The sequence below is a fragment of the Armigeres subalbatus genome, unplaced genomic scaffold (assembly GCF_024139115.2).
Source record: "Armigeres subalbatus isolate Guangzhou_Male unplaced genomic scaffold, GZ_Asu_2 Contig1635, whole genome shotgun sequence".
NCBI lineage: Eukaryota > Metazoa > Arthropoda > Insecta > Diptera > Culicidae > Armigeres > Armigeres subalbatus.
The window spans coordinates 21,705-45,520 of NW_026942434.1; the positions used below are offsets into that span (position 1 = coordinate 21,705).

At 42.9% G+C, this 23,816-nt stretch overlaps 1 protein-coding gene across 1 annotated transcript; it reads right to left on the bottom strand.

Annotated features, from left to right (window-relative positions):
- Positions 1–1,846: 1,846 nt before the first annotated feature.
- Positions 1,847–23,067, bottom strand: LOC134203083 (importin subunit alpha-6-like). The gene is made up of 8 exons (XM_062678060.1): positions 22,919–23,067; positions 13,721–13,894; positions 13,440–13,655; positions 13,157–13,377; positions 12,830–13,093; positions 12,419–12,758; positions 2,898–3,057; positions 1,847–2,832 (listed from the first exon to the last, which is right to left on the bottom strand). Exons 2-8 carry the CDS (start codon positions 13,892–13,894, stop codon positions 2,648–2,650), a joined length of 1,560 nt encoding a protein of 519 aa, XP_062534044.1. The 5' UTR covers positions 22,919–23,067; the 3' UTR covers positions 1,847–2,647.
- Positions 23,068–23,816: the final 749 nt, after the last annotated feature.

Genomic DNA, 23,816 nt, shown 5'->3' on the forward strand with positions numbered 1-23,816 from the left:
AAATAATTTATTTAACAACGTATTAAACAATATTTAACTCACACATGTAGTATCACTTATTTTATAGTACAAAAGGCTGCATAATTGGAGAGACCACACATATTTTTGCCACGAACCATTCTCATGTAGCCACTCTCTCCCCACAACTTGCTCCAGAAATTTTTGAGAATCCAATACTTAGGGGTATAACCAATCAGTAACATGGCATGGTTCACAATCGTATTGACGCACTCATCGTCATCGTAAATGCCGGACCTGTTAAAATAAAAGTTTTAAACTTACTAGACAAGTAGTTATTGGTTATAGAGACACATAAAAAAAAGTAAAAACTGTTGATGGATTTCATTTGATTAGTTAAATTGAATGTAATAGCACGAAATTAGCGATTCTCACATCACTATGTTCTTCATCCTTGTTGATGTTCAAACGAATGCAATCTCGTTTACGCCGTTTACGTACGAATTTGTAAATCACCCGTATTCTTATTTAAGGACGACTGATACTTTCGAACGAATCCGATTCGTTCGAACCATTTCCCCATTTGATTTCGCTGGCTTAAACGAGAATGCGCATAAACTTTCATTTGAAAGTGCATTCGAACGTAAACAAGAATATCGGTAATGTAATTTGGGCACTGACAAAATTGTTCTTGAATTCACTGTGATCTAATGGGACAATTTTCGGTACATCCCATTGAATATAACACCCAGTTTTTTTTTAACGATTGGGTTTTAGTCGATTAAGAGTAAACTTCACGAAAAATCACAAAAAATCAAAGAAAATTCAGGTGGTATTCAAAAAAGATGTGTTCAGGTTAACCGCGAAATTCATAAATTCCAACCGCGTAGAAAAAACTGGGTGTACACGTTCGTCTCACGTGAGACTTGTCTTAATGGCCAATTATCGAGTCATTCGAGACGCAGAATTAGCACAAAATGTCCATTGATTCAGATCTTACTTATATAACTGGAACGAAGTAGGTGCCGCATTCAGGCTGACAGCTATCGGTCCTATCTTCCACAGTGCGAAAGCCAATGCATCTTCATTCCTCGGTAGCATACTCCAGGAACTGATGTTACAGATGGTTAGATCTGCATTAAAGGCACATGCACCTTGCTAGGCGAATGAATTTGAAAGAAACAGTTAGTAACTGAGCAATGCATTTGATTTTAAAATAAATGACTTGAAAAGAAATGAAATGAGTTTGCCAATGCAGTACGCAGCTTCCGGTTTCCATTCTGAAACGATAACATTTAGACAAAATAAGTGAAGTTGTTGAATAAAGCAAATGAAAGACAACACAATTCAATCGCCATAAGGAAGTTTTCCGCTTCCCGAAACGCTTAGCTAACTCCAACGACCAGCTCAAAGTGAAGGAAAAAGATGTTTGATCACAAAACTGACCCACGGACCATTCTTTGCTGCCCTTTTGTAGGTAACATTGAGATGATAAAAACCACGTTACATAAGGTTACGATAAGTTGTTGATGTCGGTAGAAGTCTTTGTGTGAATGAACACGGTGGTCGGCAAATAAAAAAAAAAGTCTAAACAATTGTGTCGTGAGCGGCTGTAGTTGAACCTTTATAAAAAGCATTTAACACATAAGTTTTCCATCCAGAGATTCTCAATCTCTCTGGCTGCAACCCACAGTAACCATTGTGCTTATTCTGTAGGTACACCTTAAAAAGACGAGAATTTTAGATTTTTATTCTTACGAGAGGCGATTTTGTGATAGAAGGCAATCATCATTGCATTAGAAACGCATTACCTCATACAGAGATGCGGATGATTAGATCAGCAGGGAGAGATATTTTTTCGGGTATGAAAGCAAAAAAAAAGTGTTCCTTCTGGTTACTTGTCTGTGTTATGCACATTTTTATTACGGTTTTCTTTTATCAAATCGTGCCCCACTATCAAACACTAATCACATTTTTATTTGTTTTGTTAGTCAAAGATCATATTGTTGTTTATTAATTTTTTTTCTGATGTGTGGTTGTAGTTTTCTTGCTCACACTCACAAGCAGGATGGCTTCCACTGCTACCTGCTTCCAACACTGAGATGTTCCGATCAAGGTTCCAAACCACACTGACCTGGACGAGGGAAAATGCCTGTATTTATATTTTTGGTATTCCAAATATTTATATTGATTTTATGTTCTGCTGTCTTGCTATAGATAAGTTTTTACACATCATTATGACTTCCAATGGAAGCGTTTTCACAAACAGGTGGTCAGTAGGAAAAAGGCCATCGTTATAGATTCTCATCATGGCTGTAAACTATTTCTACACAATTTATGAAATTCTTACGAAACTTGTGTATTATGAAGTTCGATTGCATCAATAAATGTCGCGACTATGAAGAGTCCCGGTGGTCGTCCTTCTATTACAAACATATTTTCAAACACGAAAGTCCTGCCGATATCTGTTCTGCTTGGATGCCGCCATCAAGACCATTTTGCTGGTTAATCGTCATCATGTGAGTCGGCTACTTACAACTTATTAATGATTTGGTTCTAGAATTGTCGCATCCAACGAAACCGCTCGAACGCCGAAGAGTATAGGAAGTAAGGTGAAATAATGAGGATCGGGTTGATTTTGCATACTCAAAACTGTAAAGCTAAACGTAGTAGAGATGTGTGATGCTTCCTAGAACTGGAAGCCGTCCATTGGCACAGATTGATCGGCGTTAAATTGGAACTGGTTGTTCTCGGTGGACGGGGCGACGGCCACGTCCTCCTCGTCATTGCTGAAGTACGTCCGGATGATGTTGAAGGTTTTCTCGTAGATCTCGGTGTTTTGATGCGACTGCAAGAATTCGATTTTGTCCAGACCTAGTGGTGCGGATTGTGGAGATTGCGATTAACTGATGGACAACATATGACGTTTAGCAACTTACCGTAGCATTCCTCAATCAGTACAGCGTACGGATTTGGTTTAACCTTGTGTTGGTTGCCAGCCTTGAGTATGTTTTCCAGTCCGTTTAGGGCGACGGTCACAATCTTCGGGTCCATCACGGTGAGCAGCTCGCACATGGGAGGTACGCAGCCAGCTTGAGCCTGTAGAGAAAACAATATTCGTAATTAGTCACGTTCTTCTTTAGCAACTGACGCACGTTTTATGACGGTGATACCCAGTACATATTTGAACGGTGCCCAAAAAGTTAGCAACAATTGATTAATGAATCGCAACAAATTCTTCCTTTTCTATCATGGGAAGGCACGTCTGACCCTCGTTTTATGTAAACTTCCCTACTTCAATTTGATTAATTACATAAAAAGTTAATAATGGAAGTAAATGGAAGAATAATAGTATTTTAACCTTACTTCAATTTGTTTGAATGAGATAAAAATCAGCTTCGAAATTCGTGTGCTTTCAATAACTTGTTTTGTGGAATCTAGCTACAGGATGAAATGCAAAGGTTTAAGCACATTCACTTTTTATGGTGGGTACAGTGCCGGTGTACATTCCCGGTACGCAGTCCGCAACCTTCTCTGAAGGGATCCGCTACGACTTCCTAGCTACTAGAGCCGCTGCCAGCTGAACTGTCTAGAAGTGATGTATGAAGAGCATCAACCATTGCCGATATTTGGCAAGGTAGATTCGATTGTGGCACTCTTCTGCGACGAATCAACGTCATGGCACAACCTCGACAACTGCAGAATAACTCAATGCTAAAACTTCCTTTTCGCCGCATAAACTATGGTCTTCCTAGTGCTCACCATGACTTGCAGCGTATCTTCAATAAAGCGACATCGGGCTTTGATTTTCTGCATTCCGCCGGATTTTCACATCGTCCCATCATTATCCTTGCATATTGCGGCTCGTGGCACGAAATCTTCGCGGGATGCGTTGAGCTTCTGATAGAACTTGCGTGTTTCTGAGAGTGTTTTTGAGATCGGCACAGCTGTTCCATCTGCCGCACTCCACTTCTTCAAGGCGCTTCTCTTGAAAAAGGCGAGTATGCTGTAGAATGCGTCCTTATCATCATCAGTGTTTCCGGAGTGTGGGCTATGGACGTTGATTATGCTAAAGTTGAAGAACCGGCCTTTGATCCTCAACCTGCACATTTTCTCAGTGATCGGTCACCACTCGATCAAGCGACTTTGCATATCGCCCATCACTATGAAAGCTGTTTTCACGGACCAGCGGCAAAATTGATCCAAAAGCAGCTTCGTGGTGGTGCCCCGAAGCGAAAACGGCAATTCGATGGAGAAGAAAATGTCTTCGCTCCCTTCGATGACTCCAGCAATCCAACCCGGATCAACCCAAGGCACTGGCGAGTTTTCAGGAAGCAAGGGCAGCAGTACGAAAAGCGATCAGCAAAGAAGCAGTCGTAGGAAAAGTTCGTTGCGAGAATAGTACCTAGTAGCACGACGATTGAATTGTGGCGGACGGTGAACACTTTACGTGGCAACCGGAAACAACAACCGGTAGTCCTCCATCTATCGAACGGGATCACGGATGATCCCGAAGAGGTAGCCGAAGTACTAGCAAAAGTTTATAGTGAGAGATCTGCGACCTCCAGCTAACCTCCCTTGTTTCAGATGGCGAAAGCGGCGGATGAACGAAAGACCATCATTTTTTCGCAAAACAACGATGATGTGATGTGTATCGATATTACCCTTAGCGAACTTCTTTGGGCCCTCGACGAAGGACGAGGTGCTTCAAGAGGCCCCGATTCAACAGGGTATCCTCAATTGCAACGTCTTCCTCTATCCGTGAAAATGTTCCTCCTCGAACTGCTGAACAATATCTGGCGCAATGGTGAATTTCTCGAAAGCTGGCGGAATGCTATCGTCGTTCCGATCCCAAAAACTAATTCCCACGAGTCAGGAGCCAATGGCTTTCGGCCAATTTCACTCACCAGCTGCATGGCTAAACTTTTCGACCGGATCATCAATCGGAGGTTGATTATCGAACTAGAGTTGAGTGGACGACTCGACAAGCGCCAACATGCCTTACGTGTAGAACATGGCACCGACACCGACACGTATTTTGCCGAACTTGAAAGGTAGCTACCTATTATTGTTTGATTGCATCTCTTGATATGTCGAAGGCTTAACTTACTATCTGGCGATATGGTATATTGTGAACGTTAAAGTCTTGGCGAATTCGTGGGTACCTGCTGAACATTCTGTAAAGCTTCCTCTCGGAGCGCACCTTCCAGGTGTCTATAGGGAGCACATGTCTCAACTACACCCGCAGGAAAACGGAGTGCCACAGGGTTCCGTCTAGTCCGTGACGCTGTTTCTTGTCGCCATGCAGCCGATCTTCCGTGTGCTGCCATATCAGAAGTCACAAGCTTTCTATTTTATTCCAAATGCACGCCGTGAGCCGATGCAGAGCATCACCATACTGCCGTTAGACGCATAACTGTCCCATGTACATAGGAAATCCCAGCAAACATGGGACAAATATGCATATGACGGCAGCATAGGTCGAGACTATATCCCAAGAGACCTATCCCAAAGACTAACCGCCTGAGGATCCTTGGTGTCACTTTCGACCGAACGCTTACGTCCAAACCGCACTGTAAGATGGCCAAGAAAACTTGCGAGTCGCGACTAAGGATCCCGCGTGGCAACCGCACGACTCTACTGCAGGTGAGTTCGGCTCTAGTTACTGCATACCTAACTTATGCAATAATATTAAATAGCTGAGGAGGACCGGAAACACTTGATACTAACGGATTTGGCAAACTGCTTGCAGGCGTTAGAATGGGGAGCATCGAAACATCCGTGGATCCAGGAAATAGAACAAACAGCACACATACAGAACAATAAGCCTATCCGTTTCTGCTGGATTCCGGGTCATACTGGAAATACTGTGGCTAATTTATTTATTCAGACTAAGGCCGAAGTGGCCTATGCGGTATATAAGAGTCTTCTCCATTCGGTTCGGTCCATGGCTACACGTCGCCAACCACGCAGTCTACGGAGGGTCCGCAAGTCATCTTCCACCTGATCGATCCACCTAGCCCGCTGTGCACAACTCGTGGTTCATTCGCCTCCTCCACGTACCGTCCGCCATCTGCACCCCACCATAGATGGTACGCAGCACTTTCTTTTCGAAAACTCCAAGTGCGCGTTGGTCCTCCACGAGCTTCGTCCAGGTCTCGTGTCCGTAGAGGACTACCGGTCTAATGAGCGTTTTGTAGATTGTCAGTTTGGTACGGCGGCGAACTCTATTCGATCAGAGCGTCTTGCGGAGTCCAAAGTATGTACGATTTCCAGCCACTATGCGTCTCCGAATTTCTCTGCTGGTGTCATTTTCGGCAGTCACCAGTGAGCCCCAAGTACACAAATTCTTCTACCACCTCGATTTCGTCACCACCGATGCAAACTCGCGGTGGGTGGCTCACATTGTCTTCTCTTGAACCTCTTCCTATCATGTACTTTGTCTTCGACGTGTTGATGACTAGTCCGATCCGCTTGGCTTCCCTCTTCAGTCTGATGTAGGCTTTCTCTATCTTCTCAAAGTTACGTGCCATAATATCAATGTCGTCGGCGAAGCCAAATAGCTGGACGGACTTATTGAAAATTGTACCACTCGTGTTAATCCCTGCTCTTCCTATTACCCCTTCCAAAGCGATGTTGAATAGCAGACACGAAAGACCATCACCTTGCCGTTATCCTCTGCGGGTTTCGAAGGGACTCGAGAATGCCCCTGAAACTCTAACCACGCACATCACCGATCCATCGTCGCTTTTATCAACCGTGTCAGTTTATCCGGAAATCCGTGTTCGTGCATTAGCTGCTATAGCTGGTCCCGATCGATTGTATCATATGCGGCTTTGAAGTCGATGAATAGATGATGTGTGGGCACGTTGTATTCGCGGCATTTCTGCAGTACTTGGCGAATGGCGAACACCTGATCCGTGGTGGAGCGTTCGCTCATAAAACCCGCCTGGTACTGCCCCACGTATTCCCTTGCAATTGGTGCTAGTCGGCGTCATACAATTTGGGAGAGTACCTTGTAGGCGGCATTCAGCAATGTGATTGCGCGATAGTTGCTACAATCCAGTTTATCGCCCTTTTTGTAGATGGGACACACGACACCTTCCCACTCCTGCGGCAAAACTTCCTCCTCCCAAATCTTGGTAATGATCCAGTTCAGCGCTCTAGCCAGTGCTTCACCATCGTGTTTAAATAGCTCTCCTGGTAGTTGGTCATCTCCAGGGGCTTTGTTGTTCTTCAGCCGGCCAATCTCCTCCTGGATTTCCTGGAGATCCGGAGCCGGTAAAATTATGTCCTGCGCGCATTCTCCCAGGTCCATCACCATACCGCCATCTTCGTCTGCCACATCGCCATTCAGGTGTTCTTCGTAGTGCTGCCGTCACCTTTGGTTCACCTCACGCTCGTTCGTAAAAAGGTTCCCGTTTATGTCTTTACACATATCAGGCTGTGGCACGTGGCCCTTACGTGAACGGTTCAACTTTCGGTTAGAACTTTCGTGTGTTATTAGCGCGGTACAGTTGCTCCTTCTCTTCACGGTTTCGATCTTCCTGTTGGCGCTTTTTCCTCCGGAAAATCGAGTTTTGTCTGTTCCGCACCTGTTTATATCGTGCCTCGTTTGCCCTCGTGCGGTGTTGCAGCAATCTCGCCCATGCCACATTCTTCTCTTCTACTAACTGCTCACATTCGCCGTCATGCCAGTCGTTTCTCTGATCCGGGGGCACCGTGCCAAGTCCAGCCATCATCAAAAGACGCTGCGCCTAGCTGCTCTTCCGTTCGGAGTGCCACTTCCAGCTGCTGCGCGTATTCTTGGGCTAGTCTACCGTCTTGTAGCCGCCCAATGTTAAGCCGCGGCGTCCGACTTCGACGCGTGTTGTACACCGTCGAGAGTTTTGAGCGCAGGCATACTGCAACGAAGTAGTGGTCGGATTGACGTCCCGCAGTGGGCATCCATCGTATCTGTGCTCCAGCTGTGCGTAGAACGCTTCTTTCTCGTCGTCGGGTCTTCCTTCGTGTGGGCAGTGCACGTTGAAGATGCTATAGTTGATGAAACGGCCTTTAATCCTCAGCTTGCACATCCTTGCATTGATTGGCTGCCACCCAATCACACGATGGCGCATCTTACCCATCACTATGAATCCGGTTCCCAGCTCGTTGGTGGTGCCACAGCTTTGGTAGAATGTAGCCGCCCCATGCCCGCTTTCCCACACTTTCTGTCCTGTCCAGCAAATCTCCTGCAGCGCCACGACGTCGAAGTTGCGGGGATGTAATTCATCGTAGATCATCCTGTCGCAAGCTGCGAAGCCTAGCGACTTGCAGTTCCATGTTCCAAGCTCCCAATCGTGATCCTTTATTCGTCGCCTAGGTCTTCGCCGATTATATCGAGTCGCATTATCTCTTATATTGTTCGTAATTATTGGTTTTCCAGGCGGCTTATTGGGCCTGCGCAAACCTCCTGTCTCGTCGGAGGGCCGTCGTGTCAGGGCTGTTTAACGTCCCACCTAACACCAGGACTTGGGCTTGTGCGCTTTGAGCGGCACACGGTCGCTTTGGTGGGGCCTACTTGCGGATACATGCAGCTTTTTATAGGAATTTAACTGGGCCCACTGTCAAACCCCACCACATCCTAGCAAGCCCCGCAACTCGCAGATGGCCTGGGGAGGGATCGTCAAGCCCTTGGACATAGTCCCTGCTGCCCACATGGCAGTTTACAAGCCGAACAAATAAAACAACGATAGTTTTGCACGTTAACAGCCTTTGTAACTCAAGGTTATTTTTTTTTTGCTTTCTGCTTCACAACTGCTTGGCTGAGACCTATACAGATCCATCTCGCCGAACTCAAGGTTTTGGACTTGGTTCCTAGAATTGGGACCAATGTAAGAGGTCGATCTCCTACTGACTTATGGATCCTAAGAACTCCAAGAACTCCCATAGAGTCAACGTAATAAACCCACATAAGCCTCCAACCTGAGCTGCTGATCGTTTCAGTCTTTATCTGAGCACAGATCCGATTCCTATCGTCCTTTTTTTCTTTTTATTAAAAAGATGTTCAGCCCTAGGCTGGCTCATATCTTTCCTATCGACTTCTTTTATTTCTTTTCTGAGGTTCTATCCCAAAGAGTTCCTTGGTCTGCTTCTGCTGGGATGTCTTTTTTCGTCAACCACGACGAGCCACCTCCATTTACGCTCTCGGAAATCCCTCACGTTCAGGGCGCTCCACAAATTTTCGTGATTCAGACGATCGATATTTTTCGTAATCAATGACTACAAATACAGTCAACTTTCACTTGTTGCAATATGTTATGTATAGGCGACGATTATGTTGGGCGTACTAAAACAAATATGAACGTAATGAAGTCAAAAATAAAATACAAAAATGTTTTTGTTGATAGCACACAATCTCAATTGGAGAGTCGTGTATACCTCTTTTGTCTCTTGTGTCCGAGAGAGGCAAAAACACATTAATAAAGTTAAAAAAATGTTTCCGATTTGGGATAACTTTGCGCGAACGATTCACAGATACAAACAATTGCCGGTTTTAGGAGGACGCCCCACCAACCATCACTGAACCAACTTTGTGTGGATGATCCGCCGTCTAACAAACCAGTCATCACCGTTCAATAAAGCCACCGAGATGTGTCTCTTTCGCACTCACCCGAATGTCACACCGGAGTCAATCTGGTCAATTGGGGGGGTAAGGGGGCTGCATTCATTGCGAAGACCTAATCAAGGTGGTATCGCTTGTTAAATATGACATCACTGGCATGAGTTTTACAAAGTTGGAGACACTGTTTTGGAAGTTTGAATACGAACTCAAAAAATGTGGAGTCGCTTTTGAACCCGTTCATTATTACGATCTTCCTTACTCTGTGACCCTCACGCTCTCGAACGCCATCCATAGGCATGTATTGAGCATAAGGGAGCATTCTAATCTCTCCCGTCTCCCGCTCTCAGTCTCATTTCAAAACTACAAATCGGACAGCGAGACTCAATTTTTCCGTTAGCTCTGGGGAAGCCACGATGTCTCTCAACGTAGTCGAGCTCCTCCTGCCAGCGACCAACAGCCGTCTTTGTACTGCGATTGAGTAGAAAGATGAGGTCATCTGAATCCCGGGACCTGCATATACATTGCTGTATGACTTTCTGGAATTCTATTTCACTTCAACTGCAATTACGTATGATTTTGAGAACACAGATAACGATCACCAGGCGATCCGGTATGGAACGGTGTTGGAACACGAATGCCGATGGTACGACGAGATATTAGAACTCGTGGGCAGAAATTAAAAAGACGAAGGACTTCGACAAGGATCTTTTTATCGAAACATTTCGAGCAGACAGCGGCGCTACATACTTTAACGCAAACCAGCTGACGGAAACGCTAGCGAGGGCTTGCGATGCGACGATGCCCAGGAAATTAGAGCCAACGAACAGCCGGCGGCCAAATTACTGGTGGAACAAATTTCTTGCTAACCTTCGCGCTGCTTGTCTCAGAGCTAGGAGACACTTTCAGAGGGCAAGGTCTTAAACAGTCAGCGAGGTGCTGACCGCGCAGAACCGAATGCCGCTCTTATTCTTGGACGCCCTCTCTGCAACTTCAATGACTGTCCTGGTTGCATCCACCGTCGATCTGCCTTCAAAAACGCCTTCAAAAAATCTGCCGTCAAAAACGCCTTAATAGTGCCAGCCAGGCGTTTTGAGCCCATCGCCGCAGCGCTGCATGGAGTGCGGATCAACGATTTCCAGTGTAAGATCCTTAGGAGCCACTTCCAGAACCGGATTATAGTTTACGATACGAATTCGGGGTAGAAGTCGATCAGGGTTAAGACGGGCGTTCCACAAGGGTCCATATTAGGCCCAACGCTGTGAACGTGATGTAAAACGGGGTGCTAACGTTGAAGTTGGCCAAAGGCGTGAAGATTTACGAATTCGCGGATGATGTCGTCCTAACGATAACCGGTGAATCACTAGAAGAGCTAGGTGGAAATGCTGGATGAATGGAGCCAAATTACAGCCGGCTAATCACAAAACGGATGTGGTGCTAGTCAGCAACTGCAAAGTGATTCAGCGGATACGGATTACCATTCGAGGGCACGACATACCGTCGATGCGGACGCTGAAATATCCGGGGTGATGATTGATGACCGGTTGAATTTCAACACCCATGTCGACTATTCCTGTGAAAAGGCGGCTAAATGATCAGTGCGTTAGGAAGGATCATGCTGAACATCGTTCCAGCCTGGTGAGCTGCGCTCAAGACGAAACGTATCCGCAAAAGTTGAATAGCGTATTTCGTCTAATGGCTATCCGAGTCGTGAGTGCGTACAGAACCATTTCGTAGACAGTTTACGTTATCGCCGGAATGCCTCCAATCTGCATAACCCTAGCAGAGGATATCCAGTGCTACCAATGGAGAGGTATACCAGAAATGTGAGCAAGACGGTAGGCTGGACGAAGTAGCAGCAGGAGTGGGACAATGTGGAGAATGAAAGGTGGACCCACCAGTTCATCTCCAATGTGTCGACGTGGTTGAATAGGGCGCATGGAAAGGTTAACTTTTACCTTACACAGTTCCTGTCCGGACGCGGCTGTTTCTGCCAATATGTGCACCGGTGTGGCCATGCGCCATCGCCATTATGCCCGGAGTGTATTAACGTAAAGGAGACTTTAGAGTACGTGGTATTCGATTGCCTAAGGTTTGCGGAAGAACGATTCGGAGAGGAATCCAGCACAGTGAGCAGTGCTGGGCCTCGGGTAGTCGGGGCCCCGGTAAAACGGAAGTCTCTTGCCAATCGGAATCGTCGGACCGACCTCGGCACTCGAACAACCAACCTGTTGAAGAAAGAAGAATGAAATGTTACGGGCATCTAGGGCACCGCTAGTGTGGACGTTATCTATCACCGGAGCTGTCGGACCACCTCTGTAACCCGAAGACGAAGTCGTCCCCTGCGATAGCCGCTGGTAGTCGGGATACCATCTGTGCGGAAGTTTCCTTCACCGGTGGACCACCCTCGACACCGGGGGGAGGTACGACATGTAGCATACCGTGAGAGATTTTTTTCGCAAGCTGTCATGATAAAGAACTGATTCGGGAGGCATAACCCCATGATAAATTTCTTTTAAAAAACTCCAAACGCGGGAACACTTGTTCTGATGATACATTTCAACTTGTTTTACAGAACTATGCGAAAAATATATGGTCTCCAACACAAAATAAGCGCTTTATCATCACTTCTCGATGGGGGAAACCAACCCGATTATGCGTTTTTTACACTTACATAAATACTAGTAATGATAAACTTGATTTCATGGCTTGTAATAATACGAAACAGTTTTTGCCTCTCTTTTACCGTTGTTCATTATCTAATGAGAGCGATTTCAGCAAACCCTGCCTATTGGATAAACCCAACTGCTAAAATTAGGTCAAGCTAAACATAATTCAACAACTAAACAACGCACTTACCAAGTACTTGATCTGATCGACGGTGCCACCGCTGGTGGCATTCGTGATCGCCCAGGCAGCCTCTTTCCGCGTCTTGAAGTCCGCCTTGGAAAGTAGATCGATGATGCTCGGGAAGATGTTGGCGTCGATGACGGCCTGGATCTGTTGCCGATTGCCGGCGGCTATATTCGAGATGGTCCAGCAGGCCTCCTTCCGGATGGTTTCCTTTGGCGAAGTCAGCAGCTGCAGGATACACGGTAAGGCATTGCAGTTGAGAATCAGCTGCGTTTGAGTGTCGTTGCCGGTGACGATGTTTCCGACTGCTCGCAGGGCCGCGGAGACCACATTGTTGTTGTTGTGCCTACGGATGCCAATGATTAACTATCGAGAGAACAGAAAAGAACGGAGGATATTGCGGCCAATTTAACTCACATCAATAGTTCAACCAGCCTCCGACAGCAGCCGGCCTCGATAACTGCCTGGATGTTATCGTTCGGTCCATCGGATAGGTAGCTCACAGCCCATACGGCATCGCCCAGCACTTCTACATCGCTGTGGAACATCAGCCGGGCCAATATCGGTAGCCCTTTCTCCACCTTGGAGAAATCTGGTGGGGGGTTCTTTCCGCGACATAAGTTAGACAGGGCCCAAACGGCGTTTCGGGTCAGATTTAACCGGGTCGACGTGCTCAGAACACTGAAACCAAGCCCGGGACAATTTAATAATCATTGTTTAACGGATCAAAAGCAAAACACTTACTGCAACAATGGTTCTAGCACTCCGGCATCTAGTACGAAGTTCCTACACTCCGGAGAATCACCAGCGATATTGCCCAGCGCCCAAACGGCCTGCTCCTGCACGTCAACGTGAGGACTTTCCAGCAGTTTGATGAAGATGGGAACCGCACCGGCTCCTATCACGACGCTGGTTTGCTCTGACGTACCGGAAGCGATGTTAGTCAACGCCCACGCTGCCTCGAACTGTCCAACAAATATATAAAAATTGTAGAATAAATTTTTATCAAACCAAGAACAAAAGTTACCTGCAATGTCGAATTAGACGTGCTGGCCAAAAACTCGACAAACCGCGGAACAATGTTATGCTGGATGACCAGATCGATCGGTGGATTCGGTTCCTTGGAAAGCAGTTTGCGGAACTTCTGTGTAGCTGCCAGCTGGTCTTCCACGTTGGTACTGTACAATGCTTGGATGGTTTCCGGTTTGATCAGAGGGTGCGCGTCCGATGTCTGTTGTTCGTCCTAAAAACAAAAACCTTCCGTATTACATCTACGTCTACTACCTACACGACCTTCGTCGAACTTACTGCTAGAATGGCGTCCTGGTCCAGATCTTCGTTTACATTCCTCCGTTTGATGAGTTGCTCTTCGCGCTTTTGTTTGCGCAACTGGATGCCTTCTTCTTCGCGCCGCCGGCGCATCTCTGTTGAGTCCAGGCCAACATTCTTATACCGGTGTCGATGCGCTGCATTATTCGACATCTGAAAAAAGGGTAAGTGCAATCGGTTAGAAGAGTTCCATGTGGCGAACAGATTCAAATCAACATTGATTTGATAAGTAGTATTGAGTTTGGTTTTCCAAGAAGGAATAAATTCGGTGTTGTAGCTTCATTACTACTCATAACAATAGTAAGGTCACTTTTATATTGATGATTATCTTTGGGACTAACGCGTAAAACAAGTTCGTCTCTTAAAAGGCCTAATTGAATTTAAATTTTAGTGTGCTCGACGAGCGTAATAGACCAGTCCAGGGAAACAAGACATATCTTAAATTTTATTTATTGTGGTTTGGTCGATGACAAAGAACATCTATGTAGATGATTCATTGCAACTATATCCATACTAATTCGTCCACCTAGAACAAAGGGAGGTATACATTGCCAAAGTGCAAAATACGCAAAAAGATAATGTCCTAAATACTAAATAATTTGATCCCTCATCCATCCTGCCTTATAAGCTGCTCCAAAACTAGCCCATATAGAGCAGTACTTGGGATTAGACGCCACACACTAGCATTCAGACTGCGCACACGAGTGACATTAATTTTCTTGTTTTCTTGCTTCATGTGCTTACTGCATGCTGCTGATTGAATCTTCGAGCACACGTAAAAAGTCTATGCTCCACAGTGCTGTTTGCTGCTGGGTGATTGTTTTTTGCACTCCACAGCAGCAACACGCGAACTAGGGTGCGTCAAAAATGTAGATGGTTTAGTTTCAGTTCCAAAGTTTAATGTGTCTTTATCACCAGATATAGAATATCTTTATATGAGACGACATTCCATATGCATATTCTTTAGTCCCAGTGGAATGTGATACGTTCTCTCTGACATCAAGTTATCCAATAACACTTGATACAGCTCGTAGCTTGAATACCCTATTGAGTAGTATGATGCGAGAATTGCCGTAGCTAGATTATATTTTGCCATGCTGGTACCAAGTACTAAGGTGTAAGTCACCTGTAACATATTTTTCAACCAAAATAACTCTTGAAATATTCGTTAGAAATTGGTCATTTTTTCTTATAATTTCGTAATCACCTAATTTAAGGTTTTGTACGTATCTAAGGTCACGTCAAACGATCGTATGTAATGGAAGTTAAACCATAGACATAATAATCGTTAAACTTAGAGTCTAAATAATGCTGTTTAATAACAGTGTTTATGTTCCATTTAAATTTTTTTCGGAGTTCCACAATTGAAGGCAGTAAGTAGATATTATGCCAACATATTCTGACCTGAGAATATCAACTATATTTGAAGAGCAGCGAAGGTCTGATTCAAAAAACGCCCGTATTTTCGACCAAGTTTATAAAACTAAAAGGTTTTTTACATCACTACCGAAGTCGGTAAAATTTTACTGAGTTTTTGGACTACGGATCCCCCAGTAATTTCAACAGCAATATTTTACATTACCGAGGTGTCAGCATTAACGAGAAATGTCAAATAAACATAATAAAGGTAGTTTGTTTATGTGAACATAACTGAGTTAGTCAGTAAATAAGGATTTATTTTTTGGAAAATATTTTACTGATTGGACAGTATATCTAATCAATGAGCCCCCGCAGGAAAATAAGTACTATGGAGAAATTTTAGGGGTTTTGTGATAAATTCTGAAAGATTTATGATCCGTGTGCGGCTTCCCCGTGAGAACGGCAAATACCTCACTACGCAGTCGTTCACTATGAAACGGCATTACTTCAATAATGAGAAACGAGTTATTTCAAGACATGGATGACGAAGGTTCCATTCCCGCTAACGCTGCGTTTCAAGCCGATGCTGCAGCGGGATATCGAATTCGAGAATCGAATTGGCCACGTTAGACGCGACCTGGATATTATGCGCGTCATGGTTCTTTCTTTTTTTTTTCGAGGGTTGACCAGTTGTAGTCTTAATAGACTGGTATCTCGGCTGGGCTCTCCATGTGATACACAATACTAGCAGACGACTCAAGCTATGTTGCTCACTAGGTCACTGCGGTCTGGGTTCGTATTGTGATCATACCGTTACATTTCTCTTCCCGCAGTCTGTCAGTTTAAAAACAAATAATAATAATAATGAAAGCTCATCACGCGCATGAATGTTTTCCGAATAATTAACATGTAAAGTTGATTTAATGTTTTCTTGGAGCCGACATTCAATACCGAATAGTAGTCTATGTTGACAACGGGTGGTACTGATGCCATCTCCAAGTAAAGGCCGTTCTACAGCGATTAACGCAACGGCGCATCTTGACAGTAATTCTGTATTCTCTGTCAAAACGCGTCACCGCGCCCACCACCGCAGCCGAGCCATAACACTTTGATGTAATGTGATGGGATCATACTAGTGGACTTTGTTTCAACATGGAATAATTTAAATGGTATCGTAAATATACAATAAATTAATTTAAGTACTATTGCAATAAATCGACATATTAATCTGAGAGCTTCCATTATTTTGGCGGTTGATCAAGATTATGGCGTCATATCCTTTACAGTACTGTCTGATATCATAAATTTCAGTAGTCAAATGGTCATGTTCTATTCCGCTCTTCAAAATTCAAGTCTTTAAAGTCTGGTCCAAGATTCAGTTATCAATGGTATGGTAATGCTTCATTGCGTCGATTTCCTAGCTAAATGAATGAATTTTACGATTATGAAGCATTGATTTATATGAATAACATCATTAAAAATATGCACTACTCGTTGGATCTTTTGGTCACATAACTAAACATTGATATTTTGTTTTCGATTTTGTACTTTTAATGAAAACGTATTCTGAAACTAAAATATCGTATTACAATTTGATGAGTATCAATAATCGTCCAAAGTTTTGAAAATTACCTAGTGAAAGCAGTCAAAACTGAATCGAAAAGCCAAAATGGGCCACAGTTCAGAACCGTTCACCAAACAATCTTAAAAAAAATGAGCCTGCAATTTTAACAACTACATATTTTGAACCTTGTTCCAAGAAAACGCCTAATACTATCTTTGTGGACTTATGACGGCCTTGCATAGCATCAACATCATCTCGGAACTAGATTCAGTAGGTAATGTTTTCAAACCATTTCGTGAACTTCCATTTGATGATGGGCTTAAAAAGACATTATTTGATCCTCCTCACGACCTTAGGTGGTCGAACTATTAGTCATGTAGAGAAAAGGATAGTGGATGAAAGCATCATATGGTGTATTCTCATGTACATAGGTGGCTATGGTCTCAGTTAAACGTGACTCTATCTCTTGTTTTACTATCTAGCGCTGAAGATGAATTCATTCACTATCGGTCATTTAATGTGTTATAAGGTTATCTGTCTTTCAGAATACACTTAGTCACGTCTTCTATGTCCTTCAATCATTCTCTATATTAGAGTATGTCTTATTTTTTCCTAACCCGAAAAAAATTAAAAGAGAAACAGGTTTGTTTGATCGTTGATCCATGCAATAAAAGTCAGAGTAAAAAAAAGATTACACAAAAGAAATAACAAATACATTCACCGTATATAGCAAAATAAGTAAATCTACAGTATCTACTTTTACTACTTACTGTATACTGAACTATGAACTACAAATGGTGCAATGGATGATCGTTTGCTTCCCAGTCTTTTGTGTTAGTATTTTGTTAGTTAAGACTGGTACTAGACCCTGCCGGAACCTCCGCAGCATATACTCAAGCAGATGTTGTTAGATCATGCGACACCTTCTCTAAGTATTTGCATGGAGGTATGATATATCAAGTGTTTAATTATTTTCTATATATTGGCAGAAATATTTGACGCGTTTCTGTTAAATTGAAATGTTACCGGGTTTAAAGTACTTACTTCAGTACTGCTTAATAGTGTAACCATACTCGGATGCAATTAAATTCATCTCGTTATCGTCTAACGGTAATGTGTTGGGTACTAATAATACTTCTATACTAGCAATGCGAACTATAAAAGAACAAATTATTTCACAATGTTAACAATATGCAGACACTTGACTTGACCCCATCATCCGTGGACAGGGCACTAACCACCGGAAAGTAGACCAAAAATAAGTTTCAGTACATGATGCCAGATCGTTTCGAGTCGTTCCCGAAAAAACTTTAGTCAAATTTTCATTTTCCATACAAATTTGTTCGGGAGATGCTTTACAGCATTAACTTCAATAAGCCACCAAAAATTAAATTTACAAGCTACAAATTTTGGAATCAGTTCATTTAAAACAGTCGACTCTCTACATCTCGGTATCTCTCCCTATGTCGTTGGTTTCCTCAGTCCGTTTAATCTACATACATTTGGGGTTTCTACATCTCGATAACCTCCCTATCTCGATGTGTTATGATCAGGGTTTGCAGAAATCGCTCTAATAGATAACGAACAACGATAAAAGAGAGGCAAAAACTGTTTCGAATCAAAACAAGCCATGATAACAAATTTATCAAACTTGTATACTTGTATACAAACTTGTAAGTGCGAAAAAACAGAATCGGATAGGAGGGCCCAAAGGAAAAATGGGGATTCCCGCTTTGTTTTCGCTCATTTCGTGTTGGTTACTGCATTTGACCCGTAATGCTGGGTAGACACCTTAACGTGGTGTGTTACGGGGTAAGATCTACCACGGTTACATTGCTAGCTACAGGCAAATCCTGACCCAACGATTACCTTCCTCATTATCCAACTCCGTGGTACTTATGAGGGTGTCGCTAAGTCGGTGGCCTCTCGTTAAGTAAGTACTACATCAACACTTCCTTCCTCTCCCTAGTTACGGTGAAGATGGGCGTGGCCAGGAGTAGTAATCCTCATGCTTTTGTTATTTTTGTTTAAGACTGGAACCAAAGACCACTCCCCTTCTTGATTTCTGATAGCATTCTAGATAAGGATCTCAAAAGTAAAACATGAGTATCACTAGTGTCCAATCTACGAATTACACCGTAACAATGCTAATGCTAATGCTAATGCTAATTTCGTGTTGGTTACTGCATAGCTGTGTAGAGCAATTTGAAATGCATCATCTGAGCCAGATTTGGAGCTTTCAAAAAGAAGTTTATCATGGGGTATAACCTCCCGAATCAGTTTTCTATCATGACAGCTTGCGAAAAAAGTCTCTCGCGGTATGCTACATATCGTACCTATATGTATACAGAGATGATAAGTGAGAGACTTGTTCATTCTCTTTAGTATTCAATCCCTGGTTATGATCATATTTTGTTCAAGATTCACTCTCCTTATGTCAATATGTTCAAATTTTTATGCTACTAGACCATCTTTGGACAATAATTTTTCATAGCAACGAGCTTTTTTGGATACCCATTTCAATTTTCCTTCCATTCCTCGATCTCTCTCTATCTCGATGGTCCCTTCAATATCGAGATGTGGAGAGGCGAGTGTACCTATACGTGTGAAATTAAAAAAAATACAAATTTCGCGAAACGAATGAAAAAATTGAGGTTTTGTCCGGGTTTCCGCCATTGTGCGTTCGCGTGACCAACATCTAGTTTGCTTTGATCTAGCAGCCAAAGTATTTTTTTTTCATCAAATCACTTCTATTCAAGACACCTTGTGGACCAAACACAATTGATAACTGTCAAAACGCACGCAAACGTATCAATTGTGTTTGACCCATTAGCGCTAGTTTTGTCCGTGTTTGTAAGCTGTGAGGCTTTAGCTGGCTATGCAAGCCGTAGAAAGTCCAACTCGCAGCCGCAGCACGCCTTTTCACTTTGGGTTTTTTCACAAATTACGTAACGCTGAAGGGGGAGGGCTGACTATCTACAAAACGCTTATAAGACCGGTAGTTCTCTACGGACACGAGACCTGGACGATGCTCGTGGAGGACCAACGCGCACTGGGAGTTTTCGAAAGGAAAGTGTTGCGTACCATCTATGGTGGGTTGCAGATGGCGGACGGTACGTGGAGGAGGCGAATGAACCACGAGTTGCATCAGCTGTTGGGAGAACCATCCATCGTTCACACCGCGAAAATCGGAAGACTGCGGTGGGCCGGGCACGTAGCCAGAATGTCGGACAGTAATCCGGTGAAAATGGTTCTCGACAACGATCCGACGGGAACAAGAAGGCGAGGTGCACAGCGGGCAAGGTGGATCGATCAGGTGGAGGACGACTTGCGGACCCTCCGCAGACTGCGTGGTTGGCGAAGTGCAGCCATGAACCGAGCTGAATGGAGAAGTCTTTTATGTGCAGCACAGGCCACTCCGGCCTTAGTCTGATGATAAATAAATAAATAAATGAAGGGGGAGGGAGGGGGTCAATTCGAGCGTTACGATCCATACAAAAAAATTAAACCTTCCATACAAAAAGTGTTACGTGGGGGAGGGTGGGGGTCCAAAATCATCGAATTTAGCGTTACGTAATTTTAGAAAGAACCCTATGTGGATAACTTTATTATCGCTTACGTTACGAGTGTCCTGCTGCTCTGATAAGTCATACAATGCTTCAAAGCAATCAATCCGCGCTTTGGAGGACTTCCAAGAAGGGATTCAGCTGCCACCCTTTTTACCTTTATGACTTGACACGGTAATTGCTCAGTCCAGAAACACAAGGGGTGGCAGAGGTTTGGATGTTTGGGTTCCACACTCAGAAATGAGAAACGATTATGGGGATCTTCGCGGAACGTCTCAAAATGCGACCTTTTCGCTGACTGCTTAGAGTATTACGGGTTCGTCGCAAATGTATTAGGCCAAAGTGGCCTGTGCGGTATATAAGAGTCTTCTCCATTCGGCTCGGTCCATAGCTACATGTCGCCAACCACGCAGTCTACGGAAGGTCCGCAAGTCATCTTCCACCTGATCGATCCACCTTGTCGAGAACCATTTTAACCGGGTTTCTGTCCGACATTATGGCTACGTGCCCTGCTCATCGCAGTCGTCGCAAAGGTATATGGAAGCTGAATTTTTGTAATTCATTATGGTCGCTTTGTAAAAAAATATAAGCACAATCATTTATCCGATTGACACTATTAAGATTCCATTTGACTGGGACCACTAGTCCATTGAAGTTATTTACTAGATCAAGAATGAAATATGATCAAATAAGGTTACTGGTGCATAATGATAATAAACAACTTCTCGTGCTCGCGACACATGCACGCGACTCTTCATGGTGTACACTCAAAATAATCCAAACGTCAATGTTACGTGAAAACATAAGTGGCTTTTTTCCATCATACTTTTCACGTAGCAGCTACGTGAATCGAAGGTGACAAATGAACTCGTGAACTCTTATCATGTTACTGGAGTATCACATAATAGCTACGTGACTTTTCCGGTGGCATCAAAGTTATGTTCTGATAAAAAGTAAATGGTGTTTTGGTGATCATTATGGATATTTAATTTGTATTTCAAGGTATTTTTCTTTAGCTATTATTATTCAATTAAAATAAGTCAAGAACTTTGTAGCATAAAATATATTTAATTTGTATTTAATAAATACATCAAAACGAAACAAATGTGTAGCTTCTCCGTCACTGCCATTTCATCGGTGTTGCTTTTATACATTTTATGGTGTGCTATTTGCCTCAAACGGTAGTAATTTTGGATTTCTACAAAAAGATGAGAAAAAATATTTTCTTGATGTACATCTGCATTAGTTATGTTGTACATACCTTTGTTCAATTTCTGCAGATTTAAGAAGTTAAGTAGACAAGGCTTGTTCTACTAACAATCGATATGGTTGGTTTGCTGTACGAAAACCACTTGTTTTTCTAAGTTAATTTTCGACTTCTTTATTAGAAGTCAATCAGAAATGGCAGCGTACAACAGCACATAGTGAACTAAAATAGTGAATGAATACTGAGAACATCTACGTGATTTCCACGTAACATACACAGGGCCCCACAATAACAATTACTGGTCTTCAATTTGTTTTCTATCTAAGGTCCAATGATTGTTACCTTCGACAGATGAAGTCAGGAGAAAGTTCATTCTGTCTGATCTACGTGATTTTCCAGGTGGCATTGAAGTGTGGATTATTTTGAGTGTACCTACTTTTTGAAAAGCAATAATGTTTTATAACAATCAATTCTCGCGCTTAATTTCATAGAGGCGTAAGATCGATTTCTCTTCGTCAATGTTCTCTTTTTATCATTGTATCAAATTGCGCTAGTTTGTCGATGATTTGATGGTTTGGTGTGATAAATGATGATTGTTTCTTGCACCAGAATCGATGATCACGGTTGTAGCTTTTGAAACAATTGAGTTATTAACAAAATATAAAATCGATTAAATTATTTGAAAATCCAAATGTACGAAAATTAAGTCACAAAACAGTTGATGCCCGTGAGCGGTAATAAGCGGAAATAATGATTAGTTATTTTAGATTTTTTTTGTAACGAACGAAAAATGGTAATTTCAAAGCAAAGAAACAACATTTCATCATATTTGTTGTTATCACACACCATTACATCATGTTTGTTGCAGACGAAATTGATCGCAGAATAAATTGTCCCTATCGTCTACAGGTAGGATCGATGACAAATCATGAGTATTTTTGTTGTTCGTTATTCAGCATTTTTAAAGGGGCCATTACACAGTTCTTGTATTAATAGCTTATTCTTATATATAGGATTTATTTTAAGGAATATAAATAGCATTAGCTTAAATTCTGGCTTAACTTTTTATTCGAAATAAAAATGAAATGCAGAATACTTGAATAAGAATGTATTTACTTTTCATTTTGAAAATGTTGCCCATGACTATTCAGATTGGTGAAATTCTACGAACAGTTTTTAGTGACATACCATTATTTGAAACAAATTTATTTAAAAAAAAACAACCTTGTACGAGAAAAATAAAAATCGTTAATTTTGCAGTTGATAAATTCATTGAAACATATTCCCCTTTAATGCAATTTATGGAACACCCTAACGCACACACATCTTGATGAGCGCAGCCAGGCAGCAGAAGCAGTAGTGGGAGAAGTCACCTTTTTCTTTCGACGCAAAACCACATTTCCAGCACTTTCTGAGTCACTGCAACACTATCGTACGGCAGGTAAGCACCCCAGCACTTCCGTTCCGGATAGATTACTTACTTTGTTTGCGGCTTCGTAGGTGTAAATTAGCGATTTTTCACAGCACTGGAGAACACTTTCACGTTCATCAGAAAACCTTTGAAAGATTTTTGCCTGCAGCAGGACGACAGCTCCGTCTACTTTGACGTTTGTTGTTTTTTCGCACACGAATCGAAACAGGGCCGCCTGGAGGATTGGAAGTCTACAAATCGGCGCAGGGGTGTGAGAAATGTAAGTTTGGAGTTTGGCTTGGGCTTGGGAGATGGATTCTGTTTCTGTTGAAAGTTGAAACCTCGGTTGAAATAACTTCACATAAAGATTGTCGCTATCGTCTTTGCCTGGAACATATTTTGCTGGCTGGGATAAGCTGGAAGCAAAATGTCTTTGCAAAATCCACATTATTCACACACTCACAAAAAACTCCGCATTATATTCATGAGTTTACACATGGATTTTTGCAATGAGGGTTGCCAAATGCATTCCATATTTTTGACACATATATTTCATGCGCTCGCATGCATCACATGAGCGTTCATACATACTATCTATGTGGGTCATCGTATCCATGTGTGAATTTGTATGCAATTTGGTTTGTGCCGACACATGATATGCATATTTCAAAATACATGGATTTTTGCCATAAAGTAGGTATGTGTCGATTTTCCTGAGTGCAGTTCTGTACCCATAATAATTATGAACTATTCACGCTATGCCTTAACCGCTTGGAAAATGATGAAAAATGAAATGTAATTATGTTTCATCTTCATATGTATTACAGAATAATGCCTAGCATTTCATCGCCGGAGGAGAAGCTCAAAATGAATCATTCGGAGAAGGCTGAAACTCTAAACCAAGCAAAGCCGTCAGAGGAACAAGATAAAGTAGAACTCATTGAGTTGATGCATACATACAATGACAT

Excerpts from the sequence above, each read along its gene's own strand:
- LOC134203083 (XM_062678060.1), bottom strand. The coding sequence starts at position 13,894 with ATGTCGAATAATGCAGCGCATCGACACCGGTATAAGAATGTTGGCCTG. Across the intron at positions 12,759-12,829 it reads AGGCTGGTTGAACTATTGAT|GCACAACAACAACAATGTGG; the intron begins GTGAGTTAAATT and ends TGGCATCCGTAG. Across the intron at positions 3,058-12,418 it reads TCGATCAGATCAAGTACTTG|GCTCAAGCTGGCTGCGTACC; the intron begins GTAAGTGCGTTG and ends TTTTCTCTACAG.